General features: G+C 62.5%; 1 protein-coding gene across 3 annotated transcripts in view; it reads right to left on the bottom strand.

The window, feature by feature from the left end:
• Positions 1-387: 387 nt before the first annotated feature.
• CCDC85C (coiled-coil domain containing 85C) overlaps positions 388-14,390 on the bottom strand; it is an 83,684-nt gene continuing 69,681 nt past the window's right edge. The window contains exons 3-6 of one of the 3 annotated variants that reach the window (XM_079913798.1): positions 10,277-10,384; positions 5,473-5,568; positions 4,516-4,614; positions 388-3,606 (exon numbers count right to left, since the gene is read on the bottom strand). In XM_079913798.1, coding sequence (XP_079769924.1) covers positions 3,517-3,606; positions 4,516-4,614; positions 5,473-5,568; positions 10,277-10,384 — 393 coding nt within the window. In that variant the 3' untranslated portion in view covers positions 388-3,516. The remainder of the gene's footprint in view (positions 3,607-4,515; positions 4,615-5,472; positions 5,569-10,276; positions 10,385-14,390) is intronic. The other 2 variants (XM_079913799.1, XM_079913800.1) reach the window with 2 other exon arrangements.

Here is a 14,390-nt window from a genome sequence, read left to right as displayed (position 1 = left end):
TGGGTTTGCAGCCCAGAAGCAGATGTTCTCCTTCTGGACCCTGGGGGCCAAGCAACAGGCAGTGGAGGAACGCTGCCCAGGAGAGGCCTGGCCACCGGCCAGACCCAAGCCCCTCCCTGGGCAGTACCCTCATGGGGCAGCCTCCCACGTCCAGTGCCTGCGTGGGCTTTCTTGGGAGGAAGCAGTTGAATTTCAAGCTGGTTTGGAACTGTCAGTGTCCCTCCAATAGACAGGGTCCTGGGTTAGACCAGGGTTTGGATTTGAAATGCTTTGCATTTCTGGCCTATGACTAGAGGCCATGGAGCAGCAGTCAGCGGCCCCCACCATCCACCCTGAGGGGCCCCATCACCCAAAACAAATGAGCACTGCGTACCCACCAGAGGCTTGCAAGAGCCTTTATTTATCTAGCGCAAAGTATACACTATCACAATCTTCTGTTACTCCTTTTACTAAAATAGTTCAAATCAATGTTTTTACCACACTATCAAAAAGTTCTAATTTTTTTTCTCTCCCCAAATCAAAGTGGTTCAATAGAAGGTAGAAACGGGCACAGGAGTCCAGGGCTCCCAGCTCTGCCCAGAGCTGGGGAGGGGGCGGCCCCAGTACTCGGGCGGTCACATCCGACAGAAGGTAGATAGAGCGCGGCTGCCGGCCTGGGGCCAGGGGCCAGGCGGTCCGCCCATTCCCAGAGAGCAGCACAAGTACTTCCCCCACGTTATGAAAAATATACACCTCTCCCGCTCTGCAGTCATGCATTTCCTTTGTTTCTTAAAAAAAAAAAAAGTCAGTAGTATGTATTGTTTCCTCTCAAGTTTTCAAGAAAAAAAAAAAGGTCACTTTTTCCTCTTTAAACAACACTGATGTGTGGCTAATAACTTTTGGATAAAAATGTGCTCAGTGGATTCCGACTCCAGGATGGGCTTGGCCACCTGGGATGAGGCTGGAAGGGTGACATCCATCACAGTGGGAAAGGAAGCCACAGCACAGGTGTCACACGGGGCTTCGGGCGCTAGAAACAGTGTGTTTATGAAAGGACATCAGGTTCAGCAACACCCCACCACGAGCTCTCAGAGCTGAGGCTCCAGATGGGAGGTTCGCCGGTGTCACCCCCTGCACATTCCCTGCTAGTGGCAGAGCAGGGACTCACCCCGAGCTGGCCCCCGGGACCCTCCTCCCAGCCATGGGCTCCCGCTGCAGCTGGGCCCCAGGCCGGCGTGGGGCGCGCAGAGGCGCTGCAGGCTTTTCGACAGCTTACGTTAAAAGAGATGCCGTCACAGGTACGATTCTGCCCTCAAAAGCCATTCCCATGCAGTGCTGGCTCCGGGACACAGGCAGGGGCAGGAAGGAGACGTCGGCACCAGCTGGTGCTGCCTCCATGGCGGGCGGGAGGCTGCTTCTGGAGGGAACGCCTGACCCACTCCTCGGACGCCACCGCAGCACTAGGGGACAGGGTCACCTCCCTCTGGCAGGGAAAGGTCCCTTGGAGGCTGTTCTTCCCTGGGTCAGTTTGCAGGAGACCTGCAGTCACCAGGACACCTGACTTATTGCTTATTTTCAGTGGTGGCCAAGCCAGCCTGACCCAGACGTGACACACGGGTTCTCAGATGTGGCTCCCACCCAAGAGACCCAGCCCCCCCTCGAGCTGCTCCATGGTTCTTTGGACTCCAGGACCCGGGAGGGGGCCTCTGCCCTCCAGCTGACTGCCCACCCGGGCAGAAGCCACCCAGAACATGACCGAGGATGTTCACCCAGCTCCAAGTGCACACCCCTAATGACAGGGAACTCACCACATGACCTAGGGACCAGCTCCTTCCAGAGAGCCCATAGCTTCCTGTAACACCCAGGGCAAGAGGGCCGTGCCCGACGCCGTCACCGGCACCCGTTCAGCACTCCTCAGGCACAGTGAGGGCCGCGGGCCTTTCCCCTGAGTGTCGACCCAAGGGTGCCGATGGCAGACAGGCGGTGGGGACGGCTCAGCGTCCCTGCTGGGGAGAGGGACGGGGCAGCCTCGTCCGTCCCCTCACCTGGTCCCCATCCCTCGCGTGAGCCTCGGATGAGGCCTGTCCGGTGCCAAGCCAGCCTCTCGGGCTCTTCGCTCACCCGAGCACAGAGCTCTAATGACCACTGGAGTCCAGCGATGGGGGAGGAACTGCAGACAGCGGGTGGACGGGGGCTGGTTACAACAGCGGCCTGTCCCCGCCCCCCAGGCTCTGGGATCTCGTCTGTGATACGCCACTGATCACTTACGCCCTCGGGGCCTCACTGCCCTCGCACACAAACTTTAAAATTTACATGTCTCGCTTTACAGTTTATACACGATCCTTCTACACTGAAGGTCTTACTTGATCCCCAGAGCCCTGCAAGGAGGACCTTAGGCTGCCCACTCTGCAGGGGAGGACTCTGAGGCTCAGGAAGGGAGGTGACCGTCCACCGAGAGGAGGCAGCAAGGCAGCGGAACTCAGCTGGGGCCTCCGCCCCTCCCAGCCCACCCACCAGCCGCCTCTCCAGCAGGAGGACCCCGTTGGCTCGCGTGCTGTGAGTGAGGATACAGGCTGACTAGAGCTGATGGCCTCGAACCTCTGAGCCCTCCTTTCCCGACCAGGGGCCCAGAGAGGCTGAGTGACTTGCTGAGGGTCACACAGGAAAATGAAAACCAGAGCCAAGCAGGGCTCCTCCCAAGGAGGGCAGAACTCCTTCACCTACGGCCACGCGACTCCGTCCACAGTGATCCAAGAGGGGTCCAAGCTCCGGGGGCAACCGTTCCTGAGCAGAGGCCTGGCCACGGCCCGGTGCCACCCATGCAGAGAGAGAGGCCCAGCCCAGAGACTCCACACAGCCCATGATGCGAAGCACAGAAATGGAGGTGCCTCGGGCCCTGGGCAGGAGGGACCCAAAAGGATAGGGCACAGCCTAGGACAGGGTGAGGGGACACTGCAGAGTGTGTGGCTAGGGGTAGGGGCGTGAACTCTAAAAACAAGCAGAGCCGGCAGCAGGGAGGCTGGGCCCTGGGGCCAGAGGAAGGGCCGCGGGTGAGTTTCCTCGTCCACGACTCTGGGGACCCACTGCTTATGGAGCCAGTGTTCAGGCCACAGCAGGCGGGTCAGAAGTGGTGCCCCGTGCATCAGTCCAGCTGCCAGCGGCCTCTGTCCAGCACAGGTGGCAGCCGGGGATGGAGGTCTTGATGAGGTGCCCCTCCACCAAGGCTGGGCACAGCCCGGCACGGTTCCTGGGCCGGACATCTCTGAGCAGCCTCAGCCTCTCGCCAATGGAGCCCAGAGCCCGGGCCCCCGAGCAGGAACGAGGTTGTCCAGGCCGCTCTGCTGCGGGGAATAGTCTTCCCGGTTTGCTGGTGTGTGAGAGGTGGGAAATGGAGTCGCACCCCCGGCAGCCAGGCCACAGCAGGCAGCGTCCTATGTACAATTCACCATGGAAAAAGAAGACAGTGGCTCGGCGTGAGGGCCTGCCCACGTCTGGGGACCCCAGGCAGGGCCAGTCCACGTCCACAGGGGAACGGCCCTACAAAGGCCCTTTGAACTGGTTTCCAGACAGGTGCTGCCGGATGGAGGGCTTGGAGCTGGCGGCATCTCCCAGTTTTCTCCAGACCACCTGTGGGGAGGGGCGAGCTGTGAGTGGAGGGCCCATCCCAAGCCTGCCCAGGGGCCTGTGCGCACAGACTGCCCCATCGCTCTTCAGAATCACCTGCGTCCCGAGAGCCATGGGGCCAGGAGGGGACACGGAGGCTGCGTGAGGCCCAGAGACCCTCAGAGTACGTCTTTGCACGTCCACCCTTCACAACCACACCTCCCACCCCGAGCAGGTCACATCTGGGGGCAGACTTGGCCTCGTGGCTGTCCAGTGGGGCCTACAGACCCAGGAGGCGGCAGAGGAGGGGGATTCGGGGCACCTCATCCCAAGCGAGGCCCAGGTGCACCCCGTGATCCACCTTCCCTGCTGGCTCCCTCACGAGTCCAAGGAGACCATGCGTATTGGCCAGGCGCGTCGGGGGATGACGCTCTGCCTCCCCAAAGACCCAGAGAAGCCCAGCTTCCAAAAGCCAAGGCAGCTAGCTCCAGGGTGGGGCGTCCTGCAGAATGGAGCGTTCCACCTGCACCCCCGTGAACAGCACCTGTGCGCTGGCAGCCAGCAGGGGCACCAGCATGCTGGGAGGCTGGGAGCCAGACAGACATCAGGGGACAGGGGCCAAGGGTCAGGATAAATGGGGCGAGCAAGACCAGAGATCAGGGACCCTGTTCTTGGGGAGGGAAGGGGGGAAGGAAAGAAGGAGGGGAAAGGAGAGAGAGGGAGGGGAGGAAAAGGAAAGGGGGAGGGGAGGGGAAGGGAAGAGGGAAGGGAGGTGGGAGCGGGGAGGAAGTCAAGTGGACAAAGAGAGGCCAGGGCTCCCGAAGCCCCAGCACCCGCTCCCAGCCCCCCAGGTCACCGGCCCCTCCTGGGGGAGTAATGGCCACACAGGGCCCACCCCCCAGGTCACCCCCGGCCCGGCCCCGGGAGGCTCACGTTGCACATCTCTCGGACGATGGCCTTCTCCTTCTCACTCAGGTCCTCCTCACAGCTGTCCTGGAGCTGCCGGTCCAGGTTCTCATGTACCTCTAGGACCTGCAGGGGACAGGGCCCAGGGTCAGGGGCGGAAGCCACCAGGCAGGCCTCAGGCAGGTCGCCCTGAGCCCCGGCTGCAAACGGGAGCCGTGGGGTCCCGGGACGGAGGGGTGGTGTGCAGGGAACAGAGGCATGGAGAGGCCTAAGGGCCAGGTGGTCCTTCCCCGCTTCGCGTCCTCTCCCCGCGGTACAGCGACACCGGGGACGCTGCACGAGGGAAGCAGCACCCCGTGTCAGCATCGGGGGCAGAGCTGAAGACAGGTCACGCGGGAGCAAGGAGGACAGATGGGGTAGGGACCACTGTCACACGGGGGGACTCACTCTGCCCCCGGGCCCCCACTTGGGCCTCAGGGCGGCCCGGCTCATGCACGTCAGGGGTGTGTCCCGGTCACCGCCCGCACAGGCGCGAGTGTGCCGTGTCTGTGCAGCCGTGCCAGGCCTCACACCCGGGGGACCGTGCACTGCATCCGCGGCGCGCATACACATGAAGGGATGGGGATGCCATGGTGGGAGATGCACCACAGGGCGTACCCGGAGGCCCTGAGCAGGGCACAGGAGGAGAGTGGGCCTGGGAGGCCTGAGCCTCACCCCCCAACCCCCATCCCCGACCCTGGGGAGTGCCAGCCCTCCCCCCACCTCCCCCAGGCCTCAGCTTCCCTGGCCGCTACCCAGCACCCCGCGGAATCCCCACACCACGGTGCTCCAGGCAGCCACGGCCACCCAGAGACCAAAGTCCCTGCCCTGCCGCTCAGCTGCCCCCAGGCTCAGAAAGGGCAAACGTGGGGTCCAAGGTCACAGGCTCCTGAAGTGCAGCAGGATCTGGGGGCCCCCGAGGGAGCGGCAGGGCCTGGCCCTCACCTTCATCGCGTGTACGACAGCCTCGGGCTTCTGTCCCGCAGAGCTGTAGCCACCCGAGGGCGGCGGGGACAGCTCGGGAACCGTGCAGGCCGGGCCCTGTGGGAAGGAAGTGCATCTCAGCTCGCCCTGGCTGGCTCCCAGGTGGCAGCCACAGGTGTGCCAGCAGCTGGGAGAGGGCACTGCGTCTGCGGGGCCAGGGCCCAGGCGGGAGGAAATGGGGGTGGAGGTGACGGGGGAGAGGAGGCTGGGCGTGAGGCCGGGGGGCAGCATCGGGACTCCCCACACACATCCCGCAGGCTCCTCTAAACAGCCCACAGGGAAGGTCTGCTGTCTGTTTTGCCGGTCACCCGGGAAGGTGCGAAGGACCTGGGCTCCAGCCCCAGGCGGCCTGCCTCCTAAGGTCTCTCTCCCTCCCCGGCCTCCACCCCCCAGGGCATTCCTGGGGCTTCCAGCCCTGACCCTCCCAGTTCTGTCCGGCCACCCAGGAACAGTGCCACCTCTTTCTGCCAACACCCTAATTGGCAACCATGTGCCCACCACCCACATCAGCCTGATGGGCCGGGAGGCAGGCCGGGAGAGGAAGGGACCCACTCCCTGGCCCTCTGCCCGCCCGTGTCAGAAGCCAAGTGTCTGTCTGCCCGGCTTCTCCCCGGCTGGCCAGGTGTCCACGGGGCGGAAGGCAGGGCTTTTGGCTGGGGCTGCAGCGGGGACCCCGGCCCCAGAGCAAGGTCAAGAAGGGATCAGGGCCGCACAGAAGGAGCCCACACACAAGGAGGCCGATGCAACCGCGGGGCGGCAGGAGCCGGGAGGTCAGGAGACGCTGGGAGGGGACCTAAGGGGAACCAGCGGATGCTGGAAGGCAGAGATTAAACACCAAGAACACCAAGTGCGTGAAGGGGAGACCCTGGCGTCCTTGGGCAACCTTCCTGTCTCTGAGTCTTGGTTTCCTTCTCCGTCGGTGGCCCCCGATGACCCCTCCAGAGACCAGGCCAACTCAGTGAGCTCGGCTGATGAGGCCATCGCCCTGGGACCCTGCCCAGCCAGGCCACGCTGTGCGGGGACCCTCGGGGCCTGGAATCTTCCACCACCAGCAGCCACCCTCTGCCTTCTCCCCACCGGCCCGCGTGGCCCGGACCTGATCCCAGGGCCTCGCAGGCTCGCCCTGCTCTTGGCTCCAGGCAGAGGCCAGACCCCACAGCCTTGATGTCCGGCAGAGCTGGGCTTGGGCAGGGTTCTCCAGGCAGGCCCGACCCACTCTGCACCTCGGTTTCCTTGTCTGCACGACAGCTAGAGTCCCTGTGTCCCAGGCTGTATGGAGAGCCTGGGATGCTGTTTCCCTAACTCTGGCCCAGGCTGCCCGGTCTCTGGATCCCGGCCGGGTGTGTCATGCGGGGGAAACCAAAGCGGCTTCTGGGAGACAGGTGCCGGGTGGGTCACACACACATAGGTGCGCACCCTGAGGCAGAAGGCTGCCCTCCCCACTAAAGGCCAGCAGGGGGCGACCGCACACAAGTACAGCCCAGGAAGGCGCCTGGCCCTGGGCTCCTCTGGCCTCAGGTCCTGTCTGCGCCTGGGGCTCCCTGACCGCCCGCACTGTAAGGGGGCCGATTCTGAAGCAAAGACTAGGAGTGGCCACGATAGGCCGTGCAATCCAACCGCTTCCTGGGCCACCCCACCAAACAGACGGCAGGTGCTAATGAGAGCGTAGCCGCGGCTTCCTGCGACTGAAGCCACCACCGGACAGCGGTCAGGACCGCGACCTTTAGAGCATTTCCCAAACCCAGCTCACCCCTGCAGGCCTGCCATGGCAGGAGGACCACAGCCTGGAAAGCCCGGTGATGCCTCCCCCCGACCTCCTAAGAGCCCACTCGGAGCAGAGCAGCCCACGGAGTGCCGCTTGCCACCCTCTGCGCAGACGCTGTCTTTCTATGCTCCCACTTCACAGATGAGTAAGGGGAGGCTGCACGACTTGCCAAGGCCACAGAGCTAGTAAACCAGGGGGCCGAGCCTCCCCCCCGGGTCTGTGGGACTCCAGCGCTGGAGCCAAAAGTGGGGAGGTGCTCCCAAGGGCACTGAACACAGGCGTCCACACACGTGCCCGTGCAGGGGTGCTCAGAGCAGCACGAGTCACAACAGGCAGAAAATGGAAACAAACCAATGCACAGCAACTGATGAACGACACACAAGATGTGGGGCACCCACACAGCTGTTGCACATAAAACTCTGTCCAAATTTATGTGGACAATAAAATTTGACAATAAAAAGCAATGAAGGTCTGACACAGGCTACGATGTGGACGAATCTCAGAAACGCGGTGCTAAGTGAAAGAAGCCAGTCACAAAGAATGGCATGTTTTATGATTCCGGTTTATATGAAATATCCAGAAAAGGCAAATGCAGAGAGGCAGCAAGTAGATTAGCGGTTGCCAAGGGGCTGGGGGCGGGGGCTGCGGGGAGGGGCTGCTAAGGAGCACGGGGTTTCTTTCCAGGGTGATGAAAATGTTCCGCGGCGATGACTGCACAAATCTGTGAAGATTCTAAAATCCACTGAAATGGACACTTAAATATAGTCAACTGACCAAAAAAAAGTAGGGAAACCAGTTTCCCCGAGGGAGCTGTCAAAAGCCTCCTCCTCTCAGACCCTGATGGGTACAACCTCCGTTGCTCGCTCCACTGACAGGCAGTGGGTGGGAGAAGTGGGTAGGGATGGGGTCGGGGAGGGTGGGGACGTCCAGCTGGGCAGGGAGGAGGTGTCCCCACCCCACAGGGTCACCTGCTTCACCCCGGGATTCTCTGACATGTGGACATGCAGGTAGCCTTGCAGAAAATGTGCCCACACGTAGCTGTGGAAGAGACGAGGCCCCCAGCAGCATCAGAGCACAGGGGGTCCCCCCACACAAACCTCCTCTCCCTGTGGACCCACGGGCCCTCCAGGGCCCAGCAAGGGCTCAGCGCCCTATAAACGTCCCAAGGGGCCTGGCCTCTGAACTCCCACCTCAGCTCCGGCCCCTCTACTGCCTCCTCAGCAGCCTCTGTGGCTGCCCCTCCCACAAGACACCATCACCCTCTCCATCTGCCCCAACAGCCTGCCCGCGGCCTCGTGCTGCACGCCGGCACCCGGCCTCCAAGCCCAGCTTGGCCTGGTGCTGGCACGCACTAGCCATGCGACCCTGGCAAACCGTCCCACCCCACCCCAGTGGGCCTCAGCTTCCTTCCCTCCAAAGGGGGTGACAGCCCATGGCACGCAGGCAGCCTAAAGACAGCACAGGGAGCCCCTCCTAAGGCCTCCTCCAGGAAGCCTTCCGGAAGACTCATGCCCTCCGCTAGCACTGTCAAGGCCTCAGGGGCTCAGCCTCGGGGAGTGAGCTCCCTCTGCTCCCATCTGCACGTCCTAGGAGCCAGCCAGGCTTGCACAGCACTTTACAGTTTGCAGCTCACCAAGAAGTCTTCAGTGCCCTGTCCCGTGAGCTGTTAGGATTCCCACAGTCAATCAGAATGAACAGAGGGCAGAGGGTATGAAGGGCTGGGGGAGCCGCTCCTGTGGGGGCAATGCAATGCTGGGCTTTGAGAGCCCTTCATCATGGAGCCTCATTCAGCCACGGGGCTCCTGGATAAATATTTGGATTATCTGTCATCAGCAGGCTTTGCTGCCTGCACAGCGTCAGCAGCTACATTCCTGGAGAAGGTGCGAGGGCCTCAGAAGAGAAACAGCAGAGCGCTCGGCCAGCAGCCAGCGGCAGCATCGGCCTGCTCCTGCCAGCGCAGAGGCCCAGGGAGGAACCCCGGGGCTGCCCTTGCTGGCTGGGATGGAAGGGAGACAGCCGGGCTGGGACCCTGGGGGAGAGTCCAGGCCCACCTTGCAAGGGACCTCAGGCCAGCTCGGTTTCTCATCTGTTCCGTGGGGACTTCTCACCAAGTCCCTGCCTTGCTGCAGGGCTTCTGTGTGTGGAGAGCGCCCAGCACGGCCCTGCACGTAGCAGATGCTCAATAAACATCTACAGAGCTCATGCGAACGCGTGCTTCTTGGGAGGTAGTTTTTGCACATTCACAGATTTGTACAGTCATCCAACAGAACGTTTTCATCACCTCCTCCCGCCTCCTGCCAGCCCCTGGCAACCACTAATGTACTTTCTGCTTCTGTAGATCTGCGTATTCTGAATACAAGAATACATCCCTCGGTCACAGAGGGATGACGGGCACATTCACCCACAGGGAGCAGTCCTGAGCCGGGCATGCACATCCCAGGGAGCTGGCCGCACGCTGCCCTCCCTGTCCCACCCAGGGCAGGTCAGAGCCCAGGCGAGAAGCCAGGATCACCTTGGAGGCGCCCTGATGATAACGGAAGCCCACGGTCATAAACTTGAGCTCCTCTCCCACCTCCGTTATAAAGTCTGGGGTAGTCGCCCTCACGTACACACAGGGCAGCCACTCCCTGCTGTGTCCAAGGAGTGACAGAGGCGGACGAGTTGCACAGACAGACAGCGGCTGGGCCGCGTGGCCTCTGCCCCAGCCTGCACTGCCGGCAACGGTATCCCAAGTTGGGCCCCCACCTCTCACCACCACGCCGGGCCCTTACAAGGTTCTAAGGGTCAAGGGTGGAGGGTCAAGGGTCGGGAGCCCAGGCGCCGTCCAAGCCTTGCCCTGGAAGCAGCTCGGGCAGAAGCTGAGGATCCCAATCCCAGCTCAGCCGTGGACCATCCTCGTGCCCTGGGCAGGTCACCAGCCGGTCTGAGCCTCACCCCTCCACTTCCGGAGGTTGGCGGTCCACATGGGAACAGTGGGGCTCTTGGGAGAGGGACACTTACATTCTGCAGGGCATCCTGGTAGGAGGGCGGCAGGCTGGAGAGCTGGGACTCCGAGTGGTACGGGGAGAAGCCTTTCCGCAGTGTCCGGAACTCTCCGGAGCCTGCCTGCTGCGTGAGAGAGAAGGGGAGAGGGGTTAGAAGTGAGGGGCGAGGGGCTGGGCTGAGGGGACCGAGGATGCTCCCGTCAGGTCCTCGGACCGCTGGACGAGACACCCCTGCCCGGTCCAGGCAGGGCTCCCTCCGTGGGTTCCCTCCGCTCTGTTCCTCACACCTGCCTGGAGGCCCGGCCTGTGCACCCTCCCTCCGCCCCCACCCCAATTTGATCTCACTGCCACTTTCATCAGTAGCCGTTGACGTCCATCTCTCTGTTCAAGTGTCAGAGCCACGAGGCCAGGGGCTTCGTTTCGCTCCCTGCTGTATATTTTATAAACGTTTCTTGCATGGCTGAATAGACAGGTGAGTGAATGGGAGCGTGGCTCGCCCCGCCCCGCCCCCCTCGTTCCTCTGCTCCAGCACCCTGCACTGGTCCCCGAATGGCCTGGGGAACGGCCTCTGCAGCCCCTGGGGCCCACGTCCTCGGGGAAGTCCTCCCGCCTCCACGGGGCTGGGGCTGCCCAAGGTGTGAGCCTGCAGAGCGCTCTGACACGCTGCCCGGGAGCCTCCGCCGTCAGAAAGCAGCTCGTAAGTGTGAGCCCTGGGCCTCACCCTCTGTACCCACAGGTGCCGGCGCAGCCGGGCTCATGACTAATGAATGCCCAGGGCACGCTTAGAAGGAGGGGGGAAGCGGGAATGAATGAATGACTGAATGAATGAGTGAGTGAATGAATGAACAAGCACATATGTGGCCTTAGGTGGTTCCCCTCAGGGCAAAGCAGAGCCCCGCAGAAGCTGGGGCTGGACCCAGAGGCGGGGGGACCCAGGGGTCACGCTCAATCCAGCGGAGGCCCCCTGGTCCCGCTGAGCAGAAACCTTGGCTTCTGGACCCTCTGCATCACTACAGCCCCGGGGTGGCGCTTCTGACCCCAACACCCTCTTCTACTTCAAAGGAACTGCGGAAACACTTCTGGGCAGATAAAATGCAGCGGAACGTCCCATAAATCAGCAGCAGGCCGTTGAGTTGCCCAAACAAACCCTTGGAGGGGAAGAGGCCAGGGCTGGGGGAGCAAGACAGGGCGGCAGCCACTCCTGGGGGCCCCTCCTCCTCTCCAGCACTCCCCTGCTCTGCCCGGGGGGCCCCGCACACACCCATCTTCCCCCCCCGCCACCGCTGGACCCAGGCCCCCATTTCTCACGGGGCCTCCAGCCTCATCAACTCCCTGGGTTCTGCCTTCCCGCCCCCATCAGACCCAGGTCAGACGCCCCAGGTCTCAAGGGCTTGGGCACACACAGCAGTGCCCTGTAAGTATCTGTAGGACAGGAGCAGAGGCGGCCAGGAGGAACAGGAGAAAGGCAGTCACTCCCCTCATTACCCCACTCCCATCCCATCCCCACCCCAGGCTCCCGCCGGCCTGAGGAGAGCCGAGACCAGCCGCCTAGCTAAGAACTGTTCCCGTGGCCTAGGGAGCACCGGAGTGTGGCCAAGGTCACCAAGGGACACAGAGGGGAGAGAAGTGGGGTCCCCTGAGTTGCAGCAGGGTCTTACAGGGGGATCTCGGTCACAGTCCTCTATCTTAAAATGGGACTGTCACGCACCGACCAAGGCCTGTTTGGGTTAACCTGAGGCGTTAGAGCCCAAGGCATACTGACCCTCCCTGGCCCAGCCAGGGGTCTATCTGAGCCGAGCTCTGCCACCGGGTGCCAACAGGAAAGAGACGCCGCCCCTCGCCCAGCACTCATTCACCCTCCCATGGGGATCCGCCCCCCCAGCTCCATTTATAGGCAAAAATCCCAAAGCCAATTATTTTCCTGGCCAGATCTCTGTGACAGTTACAAAATCTTCTCCAGTGGAAAGCGTGTTCTCAACTCAACATGCTGAACGTCCACCCCTGGGGCCACAGGCCACACACACACTGGCATGGATTTGACCACAGGGCCAGGCATTGGAGCCACTGCTCTCTCCCGTCGGCCCCTGGGACCAGGACGGCGGGTGCTGCCCTGTCCTTACCCGCACCCCGTCTAGATTCTGCTCTGGGCTGAGTCTCCCCTCCTCCACAGCGTCTCTGATCCCGGACCAAATGGGTTCAGAAGCAGCCCACGTGCTGCTACTGAAAACACAGGTCTGTGTGTCTCCTCCCTCCCGGCAGATAATTCCCTGGGGAGGAGGTGTGTGTGCAAGAGGGTGGGGAGTTTTTACTTAGCAGCACGCAATTCCTACCCCTGCCTCCGGCGATGTCCATAACTATTTGCGAGCCCACAGCACTTTATGAGCAAAAAGCCACAAAGCTGGCGGGGAGAATGCTGGGGCAACGCAGCTAATGACGCATCGACATGAAGCAACACGACTGCACTTAAACCCAATTAAAACTCCTGCCTCTTGCCTCTTGGTGCCCTGGAAGATGAAATCCCTAGGGTTTCACCACTGAGGTGGAGCGAAGCTGAAGGGGCCTTCTGGGGCGGCGGGGCGGGCAGGACACGGGGCGCACCACTGCTCCCCAGGAGAGGACTGCCCTGCCCCCCAGGCCCCCTAACGGGGTCCCTCGGGACACAGGGAAGCGGATCTGACACACAGAGCAGGAGCTGGAACAGGGTTGCCCGGATCCTTAAAAGGGAAGGAAACGATCCAGTGCTGCAGCTACGGCAACGGCCGCTTCCACCCCGCCCTGTCCCCCACGAAAAAGCAGCACAAGAGTTCTGGACCGGGAGGGAGAGACCCAGGAGGCTGCAGAGCCTCCCATCCCACTGTTAAGGGCACCCGGGGCCTCTGTCCAGGGCCATCACTGCAACGCTATCCAGCTCAGAGCGGGTCGCGGCGGGTGGTGTGAACTCAGGCTACCCCAGCCTCTCCGGGCCTCTGTGGGGCTGCAAGGAGGCTCCCAGCCACAGAAGCACCTAGTCATCGCCTGCCCAGCGACTCCTGCTTGCAAAGCCGGGGCATCCCTGAGGCCACCTGCAGAGCCTCCTGGGGAGCACCGTCAAAGGAGGTGCTGAACAGAACCGGGCCAAGGGCAGAACTCAGAGAAAACAAGGCTAGGCGCCCACCTCCCCGCCCCTCCACTCAGGGCTCCTCCCTGGGGGGCCGCTTTCTGCGCTAGCTCAGAGGCAGCTACTCGCCCTGCCTTCCTGGTCCCAAAGGGCTCTCAGCCCCTTGGGTGGGCCGCAGGCTACAACAGGACATGGTCCTACCGGGTGCACCCAGGCAGGGAGGCAGCGCCTGACAGGTGAAGCAGGGCCTGCCACTGCGGAGATGGAAGGTGAGCACCGACACGGGGGCGCCCGGGCGTCCCCACCTGGCAATCCGCCCGCAGGTGACCGCTCAGATCCCCAGACGCAGGGCCCATGGGCCGATGTGTATGCAGTGACCAGGGGCAGGACCCCATCAGTGGGAGCCAGCCCTCAGCCTGCCAGCCCTCGTGGTACAGGGAGGTGTCGGTGTCTCTATCATGGGGACAGGTGACAAGTGACACCAGCCCCACTTTCCGAAACCCTAACACAGGGCAGTGACGCCTACCTCCCAGGGGTGGCAAGGCTGTAGCGCTCGGAGAGGGTGGGAGCCCAGCACTGGGTGCTGGTGGGTTCCTCCTACCTCCAGGCATCCCTGGACACCTTGCCCGAGGACCTGGGCCAGCTGGGAGCCAGCACTAACTCCTGTGGCCTCAGCAAGCCCTCACCCTACCAGGCACTGCAGGTTCTCCTGCAAAGTGCAGATCTCGACCTGCCCCCTGACCTCACAAGCTGGGCAGATCCGGTGAGAGGTGGGTAAGCAGGGGCCCGGGTGCAGCATCACAAGAGGCCACTGTCTCATAACTCTTTTGCTGTCACTTTGTAAAACTGGGCAGTAACACCAGCTCAGAGAGAGGGCGGATCCCACAATGAATCTAAAGGCAGGACCAGGGCACCCTGGGTGGTGGTCAGCTCCCAGGAAGAGATGGGAGGGCGCTGCGGGGGGCACCCAGAGCAGACAGGGCATCACACAGCACTGCAAGCAGCCCCCACCCCACACAGCACTGCAAACAAG

Source organism: Stenella coeruleoalba, assembly GCF_951394435.1.
Source record: "Stenella coeruleoalba genome assembly, chromosome: 2".
In the NCBI taxonomy this organism is placed as follows: Eukaryota; Metazoa; Chordata; class Mammalia; order Artiodactyla; family Delphinidae; genus Stenella; species Stenella coeruleoalba.
This window is presented reverse-complemented; position numbering and strand designations above follow the sequence as displayed.